The following is a 23,934-nucleotide window of genomic DNA, read 5'->3' on the forward strand; positions in this document are numbered from 1 at the left end:
AGACTTGGTAGTTCAGCAGTATGGAGTTGTGTTCTGCACGTCCACCTTTAGCCTGGACCGCCTGCAGAGCAGCAGTTGTTTTCGGTCTTTACTCTGACAGCTTGGTGCCCGCTCCCCCTGCCGCCGTGTGATCCCGTTTCAGTCCATGTCCGGCTCTGTCAGACTCGGAGAAGCTGGCTGCAGTATCAAATGTCACCGGGATGAAATGTGCCGCTCTATCACCTCACTCAGTGGCAGCTGTTTCTCAGGCATCCACATACCTGCAGTGGGAGATACCTGACCCTCCTCACACCCCAACATGAGGCGGCGGGCATCATCATCGACACAAGAACGCCGTCTCGATGTTCCTCAGAGACGCTGGATGGGACAGGAAAAGTATCTTCTCTGGTGTGCAGGGGTCAAAGAGAGATTGGAAGTATGCCAAGAGCTGACTTTATTCTCTCTGATGAACTCTCTTTGTGTTGAGTTTGAGTTTCTCTGCTCCAGTTAATAAGGACAATACAAATATTAAGCTACATAACTACTGTATTCCATACATATAACAAAATACAGCACGTACAAAGCAAAACAACACCATTTTTCAGTGCCATACATGATATATGTTATGTATAATTATTATTATATTAATAATTTGTGTCTTGATGGGTGGATGTTTTCATACAGTATGTTAAGCCAAGTCATAAACCATTTCACGTAAAACATTTGACGCAACAAGATTATTATGACATGGAAAATAAAAATTCCTTCCTGGTACTCTGTCAATCAACTGCTAGTGATCTTTCTTTTTTAAATCCCTTTTCCCTGACAGGATATTTTCCTCTTCTGATAAACAGGATAGAATGGCTGCTCTTGAAGCTGAGTCACCTCTGGCTCTGGCCTCAGTTCCTGACTTGAATAGAAATGCTATAACCTCTGATGTGGAATGATATGTATTGCTGAGGAAAAAAGGAAATGACAAGGCAAGGGAAATACGTTTTGGTCATCTTCCAAGCCAGGGGTGCTGAGAGGAAACATCGTGTCTGCTACACAAGGTGGTGTAATATATGATGCGTGTTGTGTTGTTCATTTGCAGGATGGAAGTCCTGAAGGGAGGCGATCCATCAAGCCAAACGAGAGCAGTCAAACTAATCAGACATGAATCTGGACTATAAATCCTTGCCTGGCTGTATCCACTGGTTTACAGTCATTTTAAAAGGTTCGCATGACGGATCACTTTAGTCAATCCAGCATCAGCCCTACACAATGTAATAGCCTTTAAACAGCAGAGAACCGTGTCCACACAGTTAATGTGTTCAGTTGAGCACAACCGGCTCAGGTTGTGAGTTCCCAGTAAAAGGAAGACACTGGTGTTTGTCACACAGTCAGGAAACCAGTCACACACAATCATAGGAAGGCCGTTCTGTCAAGGCTGTGCATGCCGGGGGTCAACCAGTCGCCGGCCTCAGGGGTCATCTGAGTGGTTGGGGTGTGGACCACTGTGCTCTGGGGGGTGGGGGAAACAACCTGGATGGACACACTGTTGTCAGGCTGGGGGCTTCCTGGTAGGTCCGGTATGGCAAAGCCCACTGGAGACAAACCAGAAGCATCATTAATGTGAGCAGCTTCATTCATGTTTCAGATAGAGCACCATAAACCTTCATCACTTAGTGATGTGTGGGGATCTGTTTCTCTTCTTGACGCCGTGCTTCACTCCATCTTATTGACACCTTCTCTGTGTAACAACTGCAAGGCTATTGTGGGGGGTCTTTTGTTATCTGCCAGTGAATACCGGGTACATTTGATACATTTGTACCACAACACCAGCCAGAGATGGACCGTCAGCGATGCCAGTGAGATTTGCTTTGTGTTATTTACATGCTGATGAATGTAACTGGGTTTTGTAAAAGAAATGTTTCTCATTTGTTTTCATCTTAGTTGGGTCCGTATCATCCACACTTCTGAAGAAACCAAGCTCTTTTGTGCCTACTTATTATCTAAAAATGTATTTCACTGTTTAAACTATATATAAATAGATCTTTAAAATATTGAGTATTTATAAAAACATAAAAAAGTAACAGAGCTTCATGTGATTGTGATCGAATTAAATCAACTTGAATTGTAATTTTGATAAATATTGGACTTTTTTCACAATATTATTGTTTATCTCAGCTGGATTAATACTTGTAACAGCAGTGGAACTCATGGTCAAAGTGTTAGATAGTCATGTGATTCATGAGCAGTGCAGGGGGCTGCACCTGTCGAATGAACCGTGACCTATTGGCCCTGACATATCATCTCATGTGAGCTCCTCTCCCTTTGTTTTACTCTCAAGTTCAGACTGAATCAAACGTCAGACCGCTAAACATGAAATGTTAGACGACGTATCAGGTGTCGTTCTCTTTGGGTCAAATGTGATGAGTGCAGCTGTTGGATCGGCTTAAACAGCATGTATACAGTAGGGAGGGGGGCATCCCTAAATAGTTTCACTCTCCTGCTCACCCGCTCACAATGAGCGTGCTGAACGTGGGTCATTTATCTGTCAGCACTGGGGGAGCAGCTCTTGCTTCATTACATCCGAAACAGCAGCAAACAAAAACAGTCAGCAAACTGCAGCTTCAGCATCAGCCCCCGCCAGCCCCAGCCTGCCTGATGTAGCTCACACATTTCTGCTCCTCCACCCGTCCCATCCATCATTTACTGACCTCATTCAGTTCAGAAAATGGCTTCTATTCAGGAGAGTCTCCACTGACTTTCTTGTATACACATGCAACACCCCCAACCCACCCTCCAAAAAAAAAGACAGGTCAGCAGTGGTGGTGCAGTGGCAGTAGCTGCAGCACGCTGTGACTGTGGGAGAATGTTCGCCGGCCCGTCGCAGCTGCATCTTTTGTTGTGAGGAATGTGTCAGCATGGAGGAAAAAAAAAAAAGTGTTTGTGACACCGTCTTTTGTTTGTGAGCGGCACAAACAGAGACGCCCCATCACCGAGCACCGAGTGTGGAATTAGGAGTGTGTACAGGCATCATCACAGTGATGCACATTCACTTAAAGGAGCCTGTTAGTGAAACGTTTTTGGATGGTACACCTGTAATCACGTGACTAATGGAATGTGAACGATGTCTCATGCAGTGGCAAACGTACGATTCAGCAGCTCCACATGGGTTTTTAGGTCTTGTAGCTGTTTTTGTCATCTGGCTTGCAACTTATCTGTTTAAGTTCATTGTCAGTGCTCTCATCATTCTTTTTTAATACTTATTATGATCCCCGAAGGGAAATATGTTGATTTTTGTCAAAACTAAAGTACAGTGAAAATTGGAATTTCCAAGTGAAAACAACTACATGAGAGATAATGTGTGTTTCTGATGCCCTTCAAGTTACACCCTGAAATCAGACAAGAACGAAACACAGTGTCCAGCTATCTTATCTGTTTTATGTAGACTGCTGACAGACCAGAGCATCCATTCATGTAAAAAAAAATTTTTTGACTGTATTTACAGATAAACACACTTGTTTGGCTGATCTGATTGAGTGCATTTGATTAGATCGACTGCTGTTCTCTGTGCCAACAATTTAGAATCTTGTCTCCATAGAAATGGTCTACATGATATCAAGGCAATATAAAGATAATCAGTCAGTAATGTTACCAAGATCTGTTCTGTCTGGAATACTTTAATCTCAACCGGATATACATCAACATTTGTAAAAAAAATAAGTGAGTTTGAATGATTCTAACCACTGAAATATTCTGCATGTGTGAAAACACATGTTCAACTTTAAATCATTGAGGCATTTTTGAAGTAAACACCTTCTGGAAAATTAAAATGAATGAATTTAGCTGTAGTTTTATATTGGGTGGATTTCCCCAAAAAGTTTCCTCAATGCCTTTTAGACAATACGACCCTAAAATGATCAGATTGGGGCACAAAATGACTTTAGTTTGGCGTTGGAGAAAGAAATCAGAGGTCTGTCCGGTCTGCCAGACCTCCTGCTGCTGAAAGACTGCTGAGGCTCCTGGACGAATCGGGAACAAAATGAACGTGTCTGGTCCCAGCGGGCTTTAAATATTCTAGAAAGGGAAACATTGTTATGGTTTGTATTATGAAATGAAGTTATGGAATCACATGTTGTCCCATGTGTGTGAGTGTTTGTGTGTGTGTTTTTCTACTTTCAAGGACAAAGTTGTGTTTGTTACTCTCACTGAGCCCTACTGCTAGTCGCACTCAACATGGGTCTGCATTCTCAGCTGCTCTGCTCTGTCCTTCATGTGCTTAATGCACGCACGCACACACACACACACACACACACACACACACACACACACACACACACACACACACACACAAAGGGCCACACTTAATCATTTCATACAGCTCTGTGTATCTCCCTGTGTCCTCACCTCCTTTGCTCCATCCCTTCACGACACAAACACAGTCTGAGCCCTGCAGACATCGTCTTCCACTCCTTCACTTTCAATCTTCTCTCCCTTTCCCTCCCATTCCCCCCCGTCTCTGTCATTTTTTGTCTGTGTCACTGTTCTGAGTCCTCACCGCTCTGCTCTCACTTTAAAACCTTGTTCGGTTGAGCGCTGCTCCTCTGTAGTTCATAAATGTATCATTGTGTGTGTCTGAGAACATGCAGTGCATACGTGTGTGTGTGTGTGTGTGTGTGTGTGTGTGTGTGTGTGTGTGTGTGTGTGTGTGTGTGTACTAGTGTATTGTATGGTTTGACATCTGTATATTTTCTGCTCATTCATCTGAATTGTAATTGTGTGTTCATCCAGTTTGTCCCTCAACGGCAACAGGAGAAAATTCAAGATCAATAGTACTATGTTGTCCGTGAGCCTGAAGCTCTGCATTCAGTCATACCATGTGAGAGTGAGTGTGTGTGTGTGTGTGTGTGTGTGTGTGTGTGTGTGTGTGTGTGTGTGTGTGTGTGTGTGTGTGTGCGTGCGCGTGCGTGTGTGTGTGTGCATTGTTACCTCGATTCTCTTGTTCGGCCCAGAAATGCTCAACGGTTTTTGCAATGTCACGGTTCTCTCTGAGCTCTTTCTGCCAATTTCGCAGCTCCTGCACGTCTGGAAGTGCTCTGATCTATGTCACACACACACACACACACACACACACACATGCACACAATGAATGAATGAATGATTTTCCCATGTAAAACACCTTCCAACTGTTTAAAAAGCTGCTACACAAATTATCTCCGCTGCTGTTTTTCCACTCGTAATGAGATATAAGTCACAAACTACAATTGAACTTTTCAGGTTCACCTTTGCACAACATAGTAATCAACCCAGACTAAAGCACGTGTGTCTCATTGTGTGTTAAGGGAAGGTTTAGCACACTGGAGGGGAATGTTAAGATGAAGTGTATGACTGCATCAGTGTGTGTGTGCACACACTGACATTCTGCATCAGTCAGCTGCCTCTGATTCTCCTCCCTGACCGTATGGGACGAGCTGAAGTTGTGTTCTTGGAGGGACACCCAGTAGTTGTTGTGTGTTTGTGTTTTGGCTGCTGGCTTTTCCTGAGGAGCAGCTAAACAAACTCAAATGTTTCTGATAAATAGAAAAGTGTCCCTGAAGAGCTCCATCTCCCTCCTCCTTCTACAACTCCTCTCCCTTCCTCGTCTCCTTCAGCGCTCAGGTGTGCCTCTCTCTCCCTCCTCTTCCTCAACCTCACAACAACACTTCAGTCTCTCCTCATTCTCCAGCACATCGATTCTTCATCCATTTCCACCCGTCTCCCTCCTCTTGTATTTCCCCCACCTTTCCTCTCTCTCAAATCTCATTTTCCTCTCCTCCTCCTTCTCCTCCTCCTCTTCCTCCTCTTCCTCCTCCTCGTCTCTTCAGCCCCTGTTGCTTGAGTGTGACATTAATGTTGCTATTAGCAGCAGGTATAAAAGTGGGCTTGTTATATAAGCCTGGCAGCGGAATGGAGGAATGGACAAGACTAGCGGGCCCCGATAGTTCATTCACCGTGTGTCACTGTGTCACAGCATCCCCTCTGCTTATTGGAGCAAACCATACAAATGGAAATGAAGGGTGAGGGTCAGGAGAGGTGGGGGAGGGAGGAGGGAGCGGGGGTCAGTCTGTTGTGTTTGCTCACCATAGCTTGTCTATTTGTGTCTGTGTGGTCATTTCTAGTCTGGGTCACTTTTCACTGCCGTCCTGCAGTCGGTGTGTGTTGCTCCACTTGTGCTCCTGCTGCCAGCTAACGCTGACAGTTTAGTACTCAATGCCCACTCAGCCCCAGAGGCAACGTTTGTATGGGTCACAAAAAAAAAGATGAAATCAAAGTCTCCATTCTTGGAAAGCTGGTGTTTAGAATAGGGTCGGATATTGACAGGGTGTGTGTATGTGTGTATGTGTGTGATCGTATGTGTGCGCATGAGTGTTTTGAAGCCTGTCTGTGTGCATCAGCTGATTAGTAGGGCAGTGGTATTGTTGTGATCGTGTGTTTGTGTATCTCTGTATGCTGTGTGTGTGTGTGTGTGTGTGTGTGTGTGTGTGTGTGTGTGTGTTTGTGTGTGTGTGTGTGTGAGGACATTAGCATTTTAACTCTCTCCTCATTGTACTTCATCACAATTAATTAATCATTAATGAACCCATGATATTATAATATCTTCTTCCTATAATTGTCCATGTCATGCATGCTGGAGTCATGTTTTCATTGTGTGTGTGAGTCTGTGCCGCACGTTGTGTGAATTCACGAACACTGGATTACACAAATTACGAAAAGAGGTTGCAAGGTGCAAGAATTTGTGCAAAGCCACCAGCAAACACACAAGAGAATGTTCAACCTCCCACAGGCGACACCAGCACCCCCCTACACACACACACACACACACACACACAGAAATAAGCAGAAGCACAAGCACACAAAAGGTGCACACTGTGCCCTCTGTTTCACACACACTTTAATCCCACTGCACAGCCTTTCAAAGATACCTTCCTTTTTTTGTGCAAAGCTGCCTGTGAGACCGAGTTGCTCTCTTCTTCTCACCCTCTGCAGCAGCACAATGGCTTCTGTTTGGAGGAACTGGCTGCAGTCACATCTCCAGCCTCTCTGACAGGCTGCATAAAGACACGGCCAACGCAGTGTGTTCCGTCTACGCCTCACACTACATCCACTCTCCAATCTGTCATCTCTGTCTCGCTTATGCTTCTAGTTAGGCTTAAACAGAGCAACCTGTGATCCGATTTGTGCTTCAGTGGTTCAGACACAGGGACACATAGATAACTAAAAGATAAATTATATACAGTATATTATATATGTATATATGTGTATATATTTATGTGTGTGTACATATATATATATATACACACACACACACACACACATATATATATACAGTATATATACATACATACACACACACGCACACATATATCATCAGGGAATGAATGCCCCTTCAGACTCTGCAGAAAGGAGATGTGAGGATAAAGTGGGGTCACAGGTTATTGGATGTCCTGAGTGTTTGTGACATATTTTCTGCATGAGTGTCTCTGCATGCAGCCCGTCACTTATTCAACACTGACCCTCAATTCAAATTACTCATCTATCGCTGCCCTTGGATCATTCAGCTGGAATCACGGACCTAGTTGTGCTGCTGACTACACAGATCTCCGGGTATTGATGTGTGGAACTTTTTCAAGCACTTCTGTTTGCTAATGTCAAGAAGAATACACTCAGTGCTCAGTGTCCCACTTTTAAAAAACAACTGAGCCCGCGAGCGCAAGAATAATTTCTTCAGAATAAAATTTTCTTTTTAAAGCCAAGAAAACAAACTTTCAAAGTTGTGAATTGACATTCTGGTAATTGCCCTTCTTTTGTTTTCCTGTGGAGCATTAGATAAGAAAAATCCAGTCTCTGGTAAGTCTTGAATAAATTATTCTAAAAGCTATCAACTGTTTAGCTTAGCATAGCATGAGGAAAATGGTAAAGACCTATTTTACCTTAAATGCATGCAAAGGTAAAATAGTCCTTCCAGCATCCATAAGTCTCTTTTATAGCAACATTTTTTATAATTAGTTTATCTGTAAAAAATAAAAAAAAAGTGTGATTAACAAGTTGTCATTTAATGAGGGGGGGTTTCTTGATTGGAAGATGAACTTCAAAAGAGTCAGTGGCCCACATGAAGCACAAAGAACCCTGTACGTTTTAGAACAGATTGACATAAAATTTTTATCAGATATTTGCGTCAGCGATGGGAACAAGTGATTCAATTTTGGAAGGTATCTGCCAGTCAGAGAATGAAACGCTGACTCTTCTCTAACGGCTGCTTTTCCAGTGACGAATGTTAAAATTCCGAGTTTTATGTTTTCACATTGAAAGAATCTAAATAAAGATGTTGCATAAAAAAATTATGATGTGATTTGTGGAGAGAAGGGATGCGTTGGAAGGAATAGTCAGCTCTGGATTGTTTCACAGTGGTTATGGTCAAAAGCACAAATAAAGATGACCACAACCCTTCAGGAAAGTATCCCATTGGGGGCCTTTCTCCGTCAGGCTTGTGGTCAGCCTTCGCTCTGGCTCCAGACACAGACAGCAGAGGAAAAAAACCTAGTCGCCGTGTCCTTATAGAGCTCTGTTGTTGTTGGATGAAGGCTGCAGCCCAGAAGCATCAAGGACACAACAAATCCAGTCCTCTGTAAGATGCAGCGAGGCCCAGGCGTATCCCAGCTGGCACTGGGTGAGAGACAACCATGGACAGCTTTCCAGTGTGTCATAATAAAGGAAACAACCTTTACATTCACACCTATGGTCAATTTAGAGTCATCAATTCACAGATGTGATACGTTTTTAGACTCTGAGAGAATGCCAGAACACCTGGAGAGAATCTGCACAGAACACTGAGAAACACTTGCTGGCAAGATAATAATAAGAGAAAAAAAAAGCCAGATGACAAGATCTGCATTATCACACATTTCTAGAGATGAATTGAAAGGAATTACTGTAGTATCCAAGTTTTTAGGAATATTACACATAGTTTTCAGTCACAAAACTAACCAGATTGAATTTTAGATGGTGGTTGAGGTTGCTCCAGGCTGCTGCACATGACAATGTTGTGCTATGGCCAGGAAAAGGCTGACCACACTGTGTGTGTACACTTACTAAATCTGCAACTAGACTAGAGTGGAAATAATGCTGCCTCTCTACTGGACCGCAAAAACCTTAACACCAACATCCTAATTGTGAAGTCTATTTATTACAAAGAAGCCATATTGTGATGCATCAGCTGACCAGCACTGAGAAAGTCAGTCCAGTGATCGATGACGTGTGTGTGTGTGTGTGTGTGTGTGTGTGTGTGTGTGTGTGTGTGTGTGTGTGTGTGTGTGTGTGTGTGTGTGTGTTTATGTGTGTACAAACAATATGTGTGCATTAGATTAGCAGGCATGGGTGAATGGATTACAGCTGGTCTGAGACGCAACGTCTAAAGGAGATTATGTAAAATGTTTAGATCTGTCAGGGCTTTAAAGTTGTACACGAGGAAAACAAGAGATGATCACATTGTCTGGGTCATAGATGTGTGTGTGTGTGTGTGTGTGTGTGTGCGCGTGTGTGTGAATTCTACTGCTGCTCCTTCTCTGTTCCTCCTCTCAGTGTGTTTTTATGAACCCTATTAATAATAGAGGGGCAGAACTCCGATCTACAAAAATACCCTTCAACCCCCTCCACCCCTGGCAGTCTGTCCGTCTTTCTTACAAACACACACACGCACGCACGCACGCACGCACGCACGCACACACACACACACACACACACACACACACACACACACACCCTCTGCAGTCAGCGCTGCGTCAGGCAGGTTATATAAGAGTTGAAGCCGTAGAGTGAGAGGGGGAAGAGGGGGCATGAAGGGGGTAGAAGAGGATAAGGGACCCTGATGTAGGCAGAGCAATTCCTACTAGGTTACTGATCATACATGATTTCAATATCTCTGATTTTTAGTGTAATGTTCATATACCAGACCAATCATACTGAGGATCGACTCAGAATGTGTTTTTAGTGTTTTTACGGAGCCAAATCCCCAAATTCCCTAAAACTCTTAGAGCACCAACCTTCAAAAATACTCTTAAGTATTTATAAAACTCACACTAGATGGTTCAGTGGTGACTTAAGCTCATTACTGTGCATTTAGATATTAAATCTGTGAACACTGGTGCCTTGAAAAGTGAGTTTTCTCAGAATCCATTTGTAAAGCTAGGGAACTAACAGACGGTGCTTTCAGACACACATCCTCCAGTACATTTGTGCTGCATGGGGGACAGTTTGTCCTCGTCTTTGCTCTGCTGCCCACTGAGCTGTTAAATGCTGTTTTCTCAAGCCGAGGCAGCAGTGGTTGTGACAAGCCGCTATGCCTGACAAGACTTTGCCTCCGCCGCCTGAGTATGTTTAATAAGTCATGATCCTAAGAGGCAAACTCACAACTTTGAGGTCCGATCTGCATTTCCATTATTCCACTATGTTTAACTGCGACAGACACAAGGTTGAGTGTCTCCTACCCTCATCCTAGGTCACTAGGTACCACAAGCTTTCTGCATACTTTATCTAGATCCCTCTAAAAGCATATTTCTTCTTCTAAATCCTTCAGGGTGCTGGGCTGCAGTGGTGTCAGAGGCCCCAGAGAACCTCTGAGGCTCCAGACACCAAGCTCGATGCTGCCACCCTATGTGAGAAAAGGCCAATTTAATAGTTCTCATTACGGGCAAAAGTAGAGGAAATATCGCCCTCTGCTGGTGGTCAACTAGACAGCCATGACAGCACGCACACAGATTCCACTCATTTTCTCATGCACGCATCCAAAAATGCAACTATACTGTATAAAAACATGTTTTCATTACAGTAAAATAGAGGCAACTTGCACAGATGGCATTTTGTGCAGTCAGACTCGTGTAACATGCTGATAAGCAGGAAAAAGAATGAGCTCCCTGTGAGACAAGCAAAAACATGACCCCTGCGTACATCGACTCCACACAAGACTCAAGTTGCTTGTGTGTATGTGTAAATAAATCACTGCTGTGTCTATTTATGTCCAAGCGCAGAGTACTTCAGAACACAACACCCACACAGGAAGGAATTAAATCCCAGCATCACTGATGACATAATCAAGCTGCTGAATAAAATTGCAGTCCCTGAGGAACAGGGCCTTTTTCAGCAGGGTAGGATTATACAACAAGATTGCAGTGCAGACCGCTGCACTCGCAGGAGGGCGCCTATTGTATCTGAACAACTCACATATACAGGCAGAATGGCTCACTGTGGTGTGACGAGTAATTGCAGGATCCCTCATGCTTCAGACCTCAATTCTTCTTTGTTTTTTTTGGGTTTTTTTACCATATTGTAATCAATGAAAAAACAAGCTGACTCTATGTCTAATTAGATTTGGCCAGCATGATTAGCATAAACATACACATAAATATGTTAATATGTAACCATAGCAATGTCAAATATGTTCAGGATTAAGGAATGTTTTAGTTTTTTGTTTTCCTAGCAATTTATTAGAAACATCCCTGGTTAGTTTGTTAACATTTTTGTGTGCAAACGGTGGTTCTTTTTTTTTTTTTTCATGTCTTTCTGTCTGTGGTTCTGGTCCATTAACACACTGAACACAAAGCCTCCCGATATAGTTTTGCTTCTACTTGTGTAAAATCTACCTTGTACCCCCTCCAGTAAGCCTGGATATGCCGAGCGGCCTGGTCTTTACTCAGCAGCAGAAACAGAGGGAGTGGAGGTCGGGGGCTGAAGATAGAAGAAAAGAAAGAAAATATGAAAAAATGGAAAAACTAAGGACTGACATCTTTTTTGGAGTGAAATTTATGCATATTTTATGCTCAAGACACTGGAAACTAACTAGGACCCTGCCACAGGCCAAAGACAAATTTCAAACAATGCAATGGATTTTAAGTTCTTTATAAACAATCGATTTCTATTCTAAAGCATTCAGTTCGAGGAGGGTCCACGTGTCTTGCCGATACAAGTTTTGTTTCGGAAGAAGATATAAGAAAAAAATGAAAATGGAGGGGTTAATAGATTTCTTTTTGTTATAGTTCCAGAACCAAAGTTGAAATATAACACATTTTTCTTTTTTCAGAGTCTAATTTTCTTATTCTGCTCTTAATAAGAACAAATAAAACAACTTTAAGTTTGAATGAACTTTGAATGAACTTTCCCCAGTGGAGAAATTCTTTTTTACACTCTATGCTTGTTACACTTTGCTTGTTTTTTGTTTTGCTTGCAGACACTAAACGTGATGATTTTCTGGCTACAATTCAAAAGCATCAAATGCTGAAGCTGGTGTGCTGCAGTCGTTTTAGAAAGGCAGATTGACTTCAGATAAATTGCAAAAAAATCCCCAACAACATTTCGTCGTCTTTGCAGGATAGAATATTCGGTATTTTATGATTAACATTCGCTGTTCTCTGACAGACCATCCCGTGTTTTCATCTTAGAGCACTCACCACAGGTCAGCTGCCAGTTGGACAGGGCCTGTTCAAACACACTTTTTGCCCTGTTTTTGTAGCCAGACAATCACATTTGGGCTGGAAATTGAAAATCTAATCACTTTTTTAAAAAAAACAGTCCTTTTTTAATTACAAAAAGGAAAACGCCTTATTTTCAGTTTTCAGTTTTTGGATAACCAGTCCAAGAAGACACTCACTGTAATCTGAACCACTCCTTTACAAATGGGATGTTATGGAAGTCCACCCGGGTTTGTCTTCTTCTGCGAGGGTTGTTGCTGAGAAAGAAAAGAAAACTAATGTGTCTGTGTTCATATGTGTGTGTGTGTGTGTGTGTGTGTGTGTGTGTGTGTGTGTGTGTGTGTGTGTGTGTGTGTGTGTGTGTGTGTGTGTGTGTGTGTCTGATGTAGTACAAGGCCCTTACTTGTACAGCCATTCAGTTAAGAAGTCACAGGGATTAAAAGCTGTTATCTTGTTCTGAAACAACAAACAGTAATCATTGACCTGCAGAAGAATTATTTAGTACATTTAATCTTATTACAAGACAAAAATGTCATTTTCATAAAATAAAGATATTTCTAAAAATATTCAGAAAATGTATGTTATTTGTAAAATATTCTAAGAAATCCTTCTTACAATCTCATTTGTAGTGGATGTTTGAAAGTGCAAAGCACTTTCATTTGCTTGTGCAATTTTCCAGTTTTTACTGGAAAAATACATTCCTACATTTTCAGGGTTTAAGTTAATCTTAGATAATTTTACAGTATTGGTTGTATGTAGTGTGTTTATTAGTTGATTACGATAAGAAATTCATACCTTAAAACAGTCGTGTTTCTGGGCTTCTTTCACCAAAGCCTCCAGTCCAGGCAACAACACTGGAAACACAGTCCTATCTAAAAAACGTGTGACAGGACCTGAAATAAACATACAAATAAATGCACACAAAGTCGCCACCTGGATTGAACACACACCAAGATGACAATCTCAGGATTCATTGGGCTCAAATTGTGAAAGAGTGGTTTAAGAAGCATGGGGCATACTTTTCACACATAAATTGGCCTCCCCAAAGTCCAGACCTTAACCCAATTGAGAATCTTTGGGAAGTGCCAGAAAAGGACTTGGAAATTGGTCAGACGTCCATCTACAATAATACCTCGGTGACAGATAAATGCAGCACTGGAGGGAAATCAATCTTTGTAAAATAAATTAATGCCACAACCAAATCAAACCTAAAGGTGGTCCAAGAAAATATTAGAGTGACCTTCTGTTTTGAAGGCAACTTTTTTGGGGGCTGGACAGAGCATATAAACAAATTTCAAACAGATGTTTGACTACATGTTCACCCTGCAGAGAAAAGTCCACTCTTCTTACTTTCAGGTACTTGTGGAGGAGGTGTAGTTTCATCTTTTGAGAGATTCGTCTCACTTAAATGTCGAGGCTTTCCCAACAACATAGAGCCAGTGACAGCAGGATGGCAAAAAGGAGGGTCAAGTCCCATCGCCAGGTGACCATCACCCGACACCTGATGAAACCCATGATGATGATTTAAGTTGACATTCTTTTCATTTTATCATATCAAACAGATGTGTGACTGTGTTTCATGACAATCTGACCTGGGATGTGGTCAGTCCCTGAGTGACTGAGGATGTGCTGGCTCCCTCTGAGCTGTCATTTACCAGCAATTCACGCTCAAACTCTACAAACACGTAACAAAATAAAAGCCTTGCTTCTCACTTTATTTTATATTTAATAGAAAATGACTCATCTTACCTTCACACACTTTTTCCCAGAGTGATTTTGTGGTACCGCTTGTGTCTGTCATTCTGCTTGGCCTCCTGGTTGCCAGGAACTCGTTATCACTAAGGAAGTAGTTCAGCGAATCACTTCCGATGTAAACACGGAACAGACGTAGTGACGTAGTGACGTAGTGACGTAAGGAGATGACAACGTTCTTCAAATTGATAAATTCTGTGAATATTCTAAATCCTCAGAGAAAGTTTAGAAACGTTATTTGTTTGTTTGTAATATTATCTCGTATCAACTAAGAACCGTAAAAGTTTGTTGTTTGTTGTTCACCGTTGCTATGGAGACAGAGTCCACTGCGCTGCTTTCAAGTGCTCTTGATGGACTCGGAGATACTGTGAAAACACTGGACACAACCGAAGAAGAAATAGAAATATGACCATTCTTACGGTTCGGACGCAGGTTCTCAGTGTTTGGACGGGTTGACGACTCTTGGATAACTGGAGAAGTCGTTCACTGTCACAGCTGGTTGTATGGAACGGCTTAACCATTGTCAATAAAGTTTATAGGAAATATGGACGGAGACGTTATTTTGATGTGGGCTTTGAAAAGCAACGCTTCCGATTCATGCAATTCATGCTCAAAGGGTTAATTTGTCATAGAAGTCACTGTCGCACCTCTCTAACCCGTGTTTACCGCTAGGGGGCAGCAGATAGCTGATTAATAGTCAATGTTACCATTGTTAAAACGTTTAATTCTAAAACACCGTAGGTAGGTAGGTAGGTAGGTAGGTAGGTAGATAATTAATCCCGGAGGAAATTGCACATATCCACTGTTCAGCCAAACACTAACAAAAAACAAAACAAAACAGGACATACCACAAGACATACACTACACTAACAGACGCATGTAGCATTAACAGTACATATATAAAAAAAATATAAACAGTATAAAATTTAATTAAATCCAAATCCATTTAACCGCGTGCTGACCTCGCCACCCCCCCCCCCCTTCCCCTGGTGTAAACATTTGCCAGCCACATTAACACCACGTTCATAGAGATGTAAGACATTTACAACTGGTGTGGATTTTATTTTGTACAATGTGTAAATTAGTCGAAGACAGAGATCAATGTATAAATAGAGGAAAAGAACTGCTCCAGTAACACGTCATTGTCACAGTAAACATGACAGGCAATCATCTCCTTTGCTTGGAGCTACTCAAGATCTGGGATCACTGATTTTAGGCTGAGACAACAGCGCCTCTGAGACAGCTAGACAGCGACTTTATGCACTTGAAATTGTTGGAAATTCAAATTAATGTGTAAATGTTAATGTTTTGGGTGGGGGGGCCAAGAAAAGAGATATGGACCGTCTGAACAGACTCATCAGTAGAGTGGGCTCAGTGGTTGGTCTGAGCCTGGACTCTGGATACGCTTCTGGAGAGCAGGACCATGTCTAAAGTTAAGGCCATCATTAACAACACCACGCACCCCCTACACACCACCTTCTCCCAGCAGAGAAGCACCTTCAGCGGCAGACTGCTGCCACACAGCGCCTCCACAGAGAGGCTGAGGTCCTCCTTCGTGCCCCGTGCCATCAGGGGGTACAATGACTCTCTCAGGAGGAGCGGGGGGGAGGTGGCGAAGTCAGCACGCGGTTGGTTTTAATTTAATTTTATACTGTTTATATTTTAATTTTATACTGTTTATATTTTAATTTAATACTGTTATATTTTTAATTTTATACTGTTTATATTTTAATACTGTTATATTTTAGTTATAGTTTGGTATATAAGTCCTGTTAGTGCTGCATGTGTCTGTTAGTGTAGTGTATGTCTTGTGGTATGTCCTGATGTCAGTGTTTCTTTTTCTCCTGGTGTTTAATCCAGTATTTATTCGTTATGTAATGCCTGAGCAGTGGATATGTACAATTTCCTCCGGGATTAATAAAGTATCTATCAAATCAAGGTGGACCACTCACTAGTTTGTTAGAAAACTGCAGGATTTCTTTGTACATCCATGTTCAATATTAGATTTTTCACACTTTAAAATACATTCCACAAATGTTTGAACTACGCCTGATTTGAAATAGAGTTGCACAGCCTGACAAGTGATGCTTAATTTTTGTCTAAATACATCCAGTGATAGATTTGTGAATGTAACACGCAGTCAGTTTTGAGGAATGGGTTTTATCTTTTCTAGGATATCGTTTGATATTTCCCAGATTCTTGGTCATTTTAGGTCCTTAAGCTGGATGATTGATCATCATTTGAATATTAGATGTTTTTTCCCAATATTTAGTTTTTAAATATACTTTTGTTTTCCCTGAGATGATCAGTTCTACATTTTTTGGATTTATATTTTTGCTATGATCGATCAAAACCATCTGTCATTGATTGCAATAACTGATTTTTTTCAAAATTAAAATCTTTATTGGAATATATTCCAAAGCAAAGTCATCTCATGACTGAACAAAAATAGCCATTTACCTTAAAAAAAAGTCCCAAGATGGTTCCAAAATGCACTGAAAAGCTTTTGACAAAATATACATTGCAGTTACTTATATGTTGAGATCACTAATTACTTGTTAATAAATAAGATTGTGAACAAGACATTTTATACATAACATTTTTGATTTCCCCCTTATTAGCAACTGAAACTCCTGACCGCACACCCGCCATTTCAATTATACAATCTGTGAAGACCTGTGCCACAAATATTTCTCTACACAGCTGCTGCAGTGCATCCTCTGACATCACCAAAACAAAAACCAAACATAATGTAGAAAAACTGTAGTTATAAACAAAACCTGGGTCTTATAAAGCAACCATGACAAAAGCAGTTATCATGAAAAACTATCAACAATTGAGTATACAGATTACATTCCTTCATGGGTTCAGAATAGAGGAGCCCACGTGAGGAGGACGTTTAGAACTGAGCTAGGGGGACACGCAGTCCGCTCTTCAGAAGGTAAGAATCTCTTGTCTACAGAAGTAGTTCTATTTGTTTAGCGTTCAACATTTATTAGTATATTGAGAAGTCGGCAAAGGCCTCAAATATGAAGAAATGACACTCATGCAAATCCATGATGCATGTAGTAGTTAAAAGGTTCACTATGAGCCACATGCTCCAGGGAAGGGCCGCCCATACTCCGAACACGTAGAGCTCAGTGGTAATATAGTGTTGGTATTACGTTAAAGGAGGACTTGCATCAAAACCTCCAGTTAGTCATTCAGAGTTTAGGCTTCGTTATTTCCAGAACAATAGTTAGTAATGGCTCTGATGAAGCACAACGCCATGTCCTGAATGGAGGGAGACGTTCATGTCCAGTACATTCATGGTTGAGTTCGGTCCAGCCCCGCAGGCTGTACAAACTACACCGCTCCAAGACTTGGCAATAAAAAAAGAGACACACCAGGACAGCATCGCAGGAAAAGGGGCAGCGGCTCGATGCTGGAAATGGCTGACTAAAGGACGATTCACATGGAGATGTGCTGTCAAAAAAATTATTCTTCCACTGCATTTCGGAGCTCCTGTCATGATCATCTTTATTGTGCCGTCTCATGTTTGTTTGTGGGTTTTAGAAACAGATTTCTCTGTGGGGATGGTGTCGATCGTGAAACCAAAGTTACATGCACATGATTTAAAAAACAAAAATAAATTCTGATTAAAATGTAAAGGTGGGAAAAAATGGTGTAGAGGAGGCTGAAATCCCTCATTTCAAGCATTCATTTCCCTAGAGGCGGGGAGTCAAATGAGGGGATGGACATGTTGGAGCCTGCTGCCCTCAATCAGTGCAAGAGACATTTAATAAAAAAAGGGGGCGCTGTGGGTTTTTATTTCTTCCTTGGTTCCATTTGTCTTTACAAACTTTCCTGTGATTCTTTCAATGTTACAAAACATCTGTGCAAGAGTCATTCTTGATATGTTCCACACGTTCCTTTAATAATCCACGGCTTCTTCATGTCCTTCATAAAAGTCCACAGTTATTATCCATTGTATTTGTAACAAGTTGGCAAGAGCTATGTACAGATAGTGTTGTTTGTCGTATGTGAGCTTTTTTTTAGAAGTCGTTCACTGCGGCTGTGGCTCTCCATGGACTCTGAAGCGGTACATGCATGTGTATTCTGGGTGACCCCAATTCGACAGCACCCGAACTTCAATAATCTGGAAGGGCTTGTCGTTCTCCTCCTGAAAGAAGTTATTATAATCAGAAGGTGCCAACAGACCAGGAAATGTTTTTTAGTTCTAATACTTTAGAGGAGGACTCTTTAGTACCATGATGGGAAAAGTTTGCAGTGACTCCCCATCTTCCTGGTATATGTAGTGACCCAGCAGCTTCCCTTCTTCCTGGTATTCATCATCTAAACCCTGTACACAAACAAACATCATTCAATCACACACTGCTTCACTGACAATTGAGCATCGAGTTGTAAAACTGTCCATTTGTATGTTGCTTACAAGGACAGTGAAGTTGCGTGGAGCGCTGGTGATGTTTCCGGTTGGAGACAGGGCCTTGGGGATGTGCTCCACACAGAAAGATGTAGGTAGGATCCTCATGGACAGTCGGATCACGAGGTAGCCCTGAGACCCTTTGAATGCCCAGCAGTTACCTGGGTACACATCAGGCTGATGGGACAGAAGAAAAAATGCTTGTAAAAGGCAGAAAATACGTCAAATTAATTTGTCCCCAGAGTGCAAGGGTTTATTTACTGCAATTCCCCTACATTCACTGAATTACAAAATTACTGTAGGTGAATGAGCAGTAAAACCGTTGTATTAAGATTAATTTAAATCAAGTCTAACATAATAACAAGCACAGAAAAAGTCTGTTTTATTGTTCACACTGAGAGCTGGCTGATTGTATTAAGACCCTAAACATGAATAAGCTCTCCTTCAACCACCTTCGCATACCCATTCTCTAATGAGGCTAACCTGGATGACGACACGTGGCGACTGGGAGAAGTACCAGAGCGGCAGGCCGAACAGACTCATGAGGGCCGTCTTGGTCTCGTACGTCTCAGAGCAGCGAGTGCTGAGGATGCTGCCACCTGTATATGCAAATAATAATAAAATGAAACATTTTTTAGGAGGATGAAAATGAAGCCAGGTATGTTATGATTAAATGCAGTGTGTTTAAACTACTAGGCCACGCCCTCCGTGATGCTCCCATGTAGGTCAACAGACTGCTCACACAGGAAAATGGAGCCTGAGCTTCTACTGTTAATACCTTGCTGTCCTCAAACCCAGCTAATGCCTGCCCCCTCATTATGTTAGCAATCCGCACTAGACCACAGCCTGAGTTATCCTTCTAATCCCTGTGGTGCTAAATGGTGACTGTCTAAAGGCTCTGGATGGACCGGAGCTGGTTCTGATGTGGCGCTTCTTTCCTACCTCCAGACTCCAGGGCATAGTCTACCAGGCCTGTTCGATCCTGGGAGTAGATCCTCAAAGCGTTTCGGACAATCAGCTTTACTTGCTGTGGTAGAGAGCACAACACAAATGAAAGAAAATGACTTCAAACACACTAACTAACGGCATTAAAGTTAGATGATGTCATTTGAGTTCATTACCTCTTCTGTCAGTCCCTCGCCCGCAGCAGTGTGCCGGACGGTGCTGGTTACCGTCTGAACAATGGTCTTGGCTTGAGACTCAGCTTCGCCGAGGGTTTGGGCGCGGCTGAGGTCGAGCTGCTGGGATACGTTTCTCAGGATGTTCATCTCCAGTGAGGCCAGCGAGGCCTGCAGGTCCGGCGTGCTCACGTAGCGCTGAGACAACCACAGGACCAGAGACTCTGGAAGCTCTCCGGTCCCGCTGCCGTAGAACAGCGCCTGCAGCTCCTTACGCACCTGGGATGACACCTGGACTGATATCTGGAAAAGGGATCACAGACATGTAAAGCATAAAGAGGATGGATTTTTTACGATGGAGCAAATAAGAATAATTTTTGTCACTTACCGTCTCCTGCAATGTGTCTAGCTGGTCACATTTGCCCCTGCATCCCATAACGCCCTGCAGATCCTGTCTGATTCGGCCCAGCTCTGCCTCAAGTCTCTGCACCTCCAACAGCAAAGCATCATGGTCCTCCTGGTTCACACCCACACTGAGTGAAAAACAGATAAGTTAGCTGCCAACGTCCACAACCCTGCTCTCACAAAACATGAATAACAAGTAATAAATATCAAGGCTGAGTCAGCACATACATTTGAAGGTTTACTTCTTACCTGACAGGAAGTGTGTCTGCTGCTGCAGCGACAGCCTCTCTCTCCCTCTCTTGCGTCTCCTGCTTCTCCTGCTCAAACTGTTGCTGCTTCTGTTGCAGCTCCTACAACACACAGCATGTAAGGTTTCAGATTATGTCACACTATAACACTAAGCTCTTAACAAACCAAAACAATAATTATAGTAAAGACATTTTTCCATGAAGACTCATTAGATTCATTAGATTTTTGATAGAGCTTCAATAATCCTTTGTGTTAAAACCAGATCTGCCTCCATAACCATCGTCTGTCCTCACCTGTCTGTGCACGTCTGGATATTCTTCACTCTTTCTATGATTGTTTTCTATCTGGGTGCGGTACGCAACTCACTAGAATAATTACACTCCAGGCTTTGTGTGCTCAATTATCAATAATTATCATTTGACACCATTCTTAGATATTTTGATGGATTACATCACCAGTCTGGTTGTTGCTAGCTTTTGTAACATATCTGCTCATGTTTCCTTTTGTTTGGAATTATATTTTTTTTCTAATAATTCAGTGCTTCGGCCACATTTTCACAAGGAGCCTGCACATTTTCAAGTCATTCATCATTGTAAGTTAAAAATTTTATGTAACACACCTCAGTTTTGATAGTCAGTGCACTTAACAGCAGTTGTACATCAGCCAATCGTGTTGCCTGACTCTCTTGCTGCAGCTTCTGTTGCTCTGCACTCTGGGTGGAGCAACGATGAAGAAAACCAATTGAAATGCATGTAAAACATTTTAGCATTACTGCTGCAACTCTGCACTTCTTCTCATCTTTTTACCTGTGTTGTGTGTATGTTCATCTGAGCCAGTTCTCCCTGTAACTCGCCGAGTCTTGGCTCCATCAGAGATGACACCCATATTCCCAAGCTCTCCTTGTCGGTCCGAGTGTGGATCTGCTCCCTCAGGATGTTGTACAGACCGAGAATGTCCCTGTGGTACTGCTCTTGCTTCTGGTCGCCCTGCCGGACACTCTCCCACAGCAGCGCTAGCTGCCGCTCCATATGCTCCAGTCGCTCCAAATCCAAACCAGAGAGCGCCAAAGGGGGAAGGATGGGCTGAGGAGAACAAATGAGTAACAACATACATCATGTTTATCCAAACACAACCAGTGCTTTACAAGAATGGCTTCACTGTTTTCTTACTGTCCCCTGTGAGACCGGCGTGGCGGAGGTTTGTTCCAGAGTCTCGCGTGCAGCAGCAGGAACAGATGCAGGAACCAGAGACAACGCTGGCACCAAGTTATACAGGAAAGTGAAGGCAGAGGCCGGATGCAACTCAGTCAGGTTTATTGCTGGAAGGTAAGCAAGCAGGGCAGCAGTGGACGGACCCCACAGCCAGAACACTGCAAACAGACAAACAGTAAATAAAAAGATAAATACATAAAAGTGCTTGTCTGTCGTTCCTCTGTAAAGATGTTTGCACAGCGCTGGTCCAGAGAGGCTGACCTCAATCTGATACTGGAAACAAAGCTCACCCTTGGGATGTGTGCTGCTTAGGAAATTTAGTACTCGCAACAGATTTTTCTTTCTACCCTCTCAAAAAATGGGTTACACCTGTGGTAAAACCAGAACAGTAACATCTTGGAAACTCACCAAGGAGAAGCAGAAGGGGCAAAAGGAACAATAGTAGCTTCCAAAGTAGTGGAACACATCTGAAACAGTCACACAACAGTCAGATAAAGACGGCTGGCAGGAATACAAGTTGTTTCTCAAAAATTATTCTTTACACAGTTAGAATTACCAGTCAAAATGAAGTACAGTCAAACCTCGGTTTTCGAACGCTTCTGTTCTCGACCCAAAAATCTGAGAATTTTACATCTCTGAACTCAACCAAAATTCGGCTCTCAACCAAACCCAAAGAAGCTGAGCGTACCTGAACGCGACTCACTCGGGAGCTGAGCGAACTCGAATGCCCAGGATGCTTCCTCCGTAGCGCATTCGTGTTCAAATTTCGATAGGATATCTTTTATTAAAATAAAACACAGTGTCTATTTCTACCCCTTTTTTATTTATGGTAAACAGTATACAGTGCAGTTTATGGTGAAAAATAGTTTTTAAAAAAAAACTTAGAAAAAGTTGTTTTTTAGACTTGGAACGGATTAAAATTATTTACATTAATTATAATGGGAAAAATAGTTTCGGATTTCGAACAACTCGCTTTTCGAACAGACTTCTGGAACGGATTATGTTCGAAAACCGAGGGTTGACTGTAATTCAAGACAAATATTTAAATCAGTATTGCCGTCATGAAAACTGGCTTAGCTGGAAGAATGAGAACTGTTTTCATGCCATTGTTTTAACTTTTTAGAATTGTCAGCCTGTTGCATTATTTTCACTTTGTCAACTGAAACACACACATATTAACCTCAGTCAAAAGACAGTGGAGGAAAAACTTTTACCGTGTCAGAAAGAAGACATTAAGGACAGACATGAGCAACACCAGTTGGTACCATCCTGTAGCAAGAAACCACAGAAGTCCTCTGCCTGCAGTCACTGGGTAGTTTAAACATAAGAACACATACAGAGAATAAGAACGCAATCACACTATACTGCAAAAAAAGACGCATTCTAAAATGAGAGGAAGAGGGAAAAGAAATCACTGCTAACCTGGAGCTGTCAGGAGTGTCCAGAACAGTGAGAGCAGCCTCTGCATCAGGGCCCCAGCTCCAGATCCCAGCGCTCTGCCTGCTCTCACCACACAGTGCCCTGGCAGGAGGAGGCAGTAGCCTGGAGGACACCACCAAACAGGGTTTAGTTAACAGGTTTACTATTGATTCTCGGGTTTTATTGACTAGAATATAACTACAAACACTGTTCATAATAGTATCATCGACATAGAAAGTGCCAGTTAACCTGTGTAAGCTAGGACGCTCCAAAGAGCAGCCACCAGACGTTGACGCCTGGAGGAATGTTTGAGGAGGACAGTGTGTGTCTCTGAATGCTTTCTGCCTTTACAGTCATCACCTGTGCACACCAAAAAGATGAGCCGTGGGCAAACAGGAAACACAAAAGAATCAAACAAAAAGCTGTGAAAATGACAACATTCAAATGGCCTAAGCATAAAACTGAATTAAAATCAACGCAACATATGCAAGGGAGTCAGACTGCAACATCCCGTGACACTCCTGAATTCAACATTTTACCCTGACCTACACATGTTTGTTCCTCTGGCTTCCTGAAAATGTTGCTTTTTGTCTCATGATTATATCTCATCAGGTTTCAGAGATGTGTACCTAAAAAAGGTATACAGTGCGCCGTCGTTCCTCGCGGATTATTCCAGGAACCACACACAATTAACGAATTCCGTGATAGAGCGACAAACTATTTATCTTATTATTAACGTTAATATAGACGTTTATGAACCCTCCCCATACTGATATTAAACCACATTCTATCTGTATTACCTTTTCCCACACTCTTATCGACTGTTTAAAGTACTTTTCTGTCTCACAGAAGTCCAAGACTCGCAGAACGTAGTACACTTCCGGATGCCG

The 23,934-nt window shown here is 42.3% G+C and overlaps 2 protein-coding genes across 7 annotated transcripts in view; both read right to left on the bottom strand.

The window, feature by feature from the left end:
- Positions 1-641: 641 nt before the first annotated feature.
- On the bottom strand, positions 642-14,297 carry iqck (IQ motif containing K). Of its 2 annotated transcripts, none has more exons than XM_068337509.1 (9): positions 14,217-14,297; positions 14,060-14,142; positions 13,818-13,968; positions 13,263-13,360; positions 12,871-12,923; positions 12,647-12,724; positions 11,643-11,727; positions 4,957-5,068; positions 642-1,565 (listed from the first exon to the last, which is right to left on the bottom strand). In XM_068337509.1, the coding sequence occupies exons 1-9, from the start codon at positions 14,266-14,268 to the stop codon at positions 1,384-1,386; spliced, it is 894 nt and encodes a 297-aa protein (XP_068193610.1). In that variant the 5' UTR covers positions 14,269-14,297; the 3' UTR covers positions 642-1,383. The 2 variants fall into 2 exon arrangements, with proteins under 2 accessions (XP_068193610.1, XP_068193611.1); XM_068337510.1 differs by lacking the exon at positions 642-1,565 and adding an exon at positions 3,697-4,044.
- Positions 14,298-15,246: 949 nt separating this feature from the next.
- Positions 15,247-23,934, bottom strand: part of sun1b (Sad1 and UNC84 domain containing 1b) — a 28,812-nt gene continuing 20,124 nt past the window's right edge. For 2 of the 5 annotated variants that reach the window (XM_068336052.1, XM_068336050.1), the window contains 15 exons: positions 23,294-23,404; positions 23,048-23,167; positions 22,840-22,933; positions 22,034-22,092; positions 21,584-21,783; positions 21,221-21,496; positions 21,034-21,126; positions 20,415-20,515; positions 20,149-20,293; positions 19,764-20,063; positions 19,585-19,669; positions 19,126-19,241; positions 18,652-18,819; positions 18,469-18,561; positions 15,247-18,381 (listed from right to left, as the gene is read on the bottom strand). In XM_068336052.1, the coding sequence (XP_068192153.1) occupies positions 18,265-18,381; positions 18,469-18,561; positions 18,652-18,819; positions 19,126-19,241; positions 19,585-19,669; positions 19,764-20,063; positions 20,149-20,293; positions 20,415-20,515; positions 21,034-21,126; positions 21,221-21,496; positions 21,584-21,783; positions 22,034-22,092; positions 22,840-22,933; positions 23,048-23,167; positions 23,294-23,404 (2,078 nt within the window). In that variant the 3' untranslated portion in view covers positions 15,247-18,264. The remainder of the gene's footprint in view (positions 18,382-18,468; positions 18,562-18,651; positions 18,820-19,125; positions 19,242-19,584; positions 19,670-19,763; positions 20,064-20,148; positions 20,294-20,414; positions 20,516-21,033; positions 21,127-21,220; positions 21,497-21,583; positions 21,784-22,033; positions 22,093-22,839; positions 22,934-23,047; positions 23,168-23,293; positions 23,405-23,934) is intronic. The other 3 variants (XM_068336053.1, XM_068336055.1, XM_068336051.1) reach the window with 2 other exon arrangements.

This window comes from Antennarius striatus, chromosome 16 (genome assembly GCF_040054535.1).
Source record: "Antennarius striatus isolate MH-2024 chromosome 16, ASM4005453v1, whole genome shotgun sequence".
Taxonomy (NCBI): domain Eukaryota; kingdom Metazoa; phylum Chordata; class Actinopteri; order Lophiiformes; family Antennariidae; genus Antennarius; species Antennarius striatus.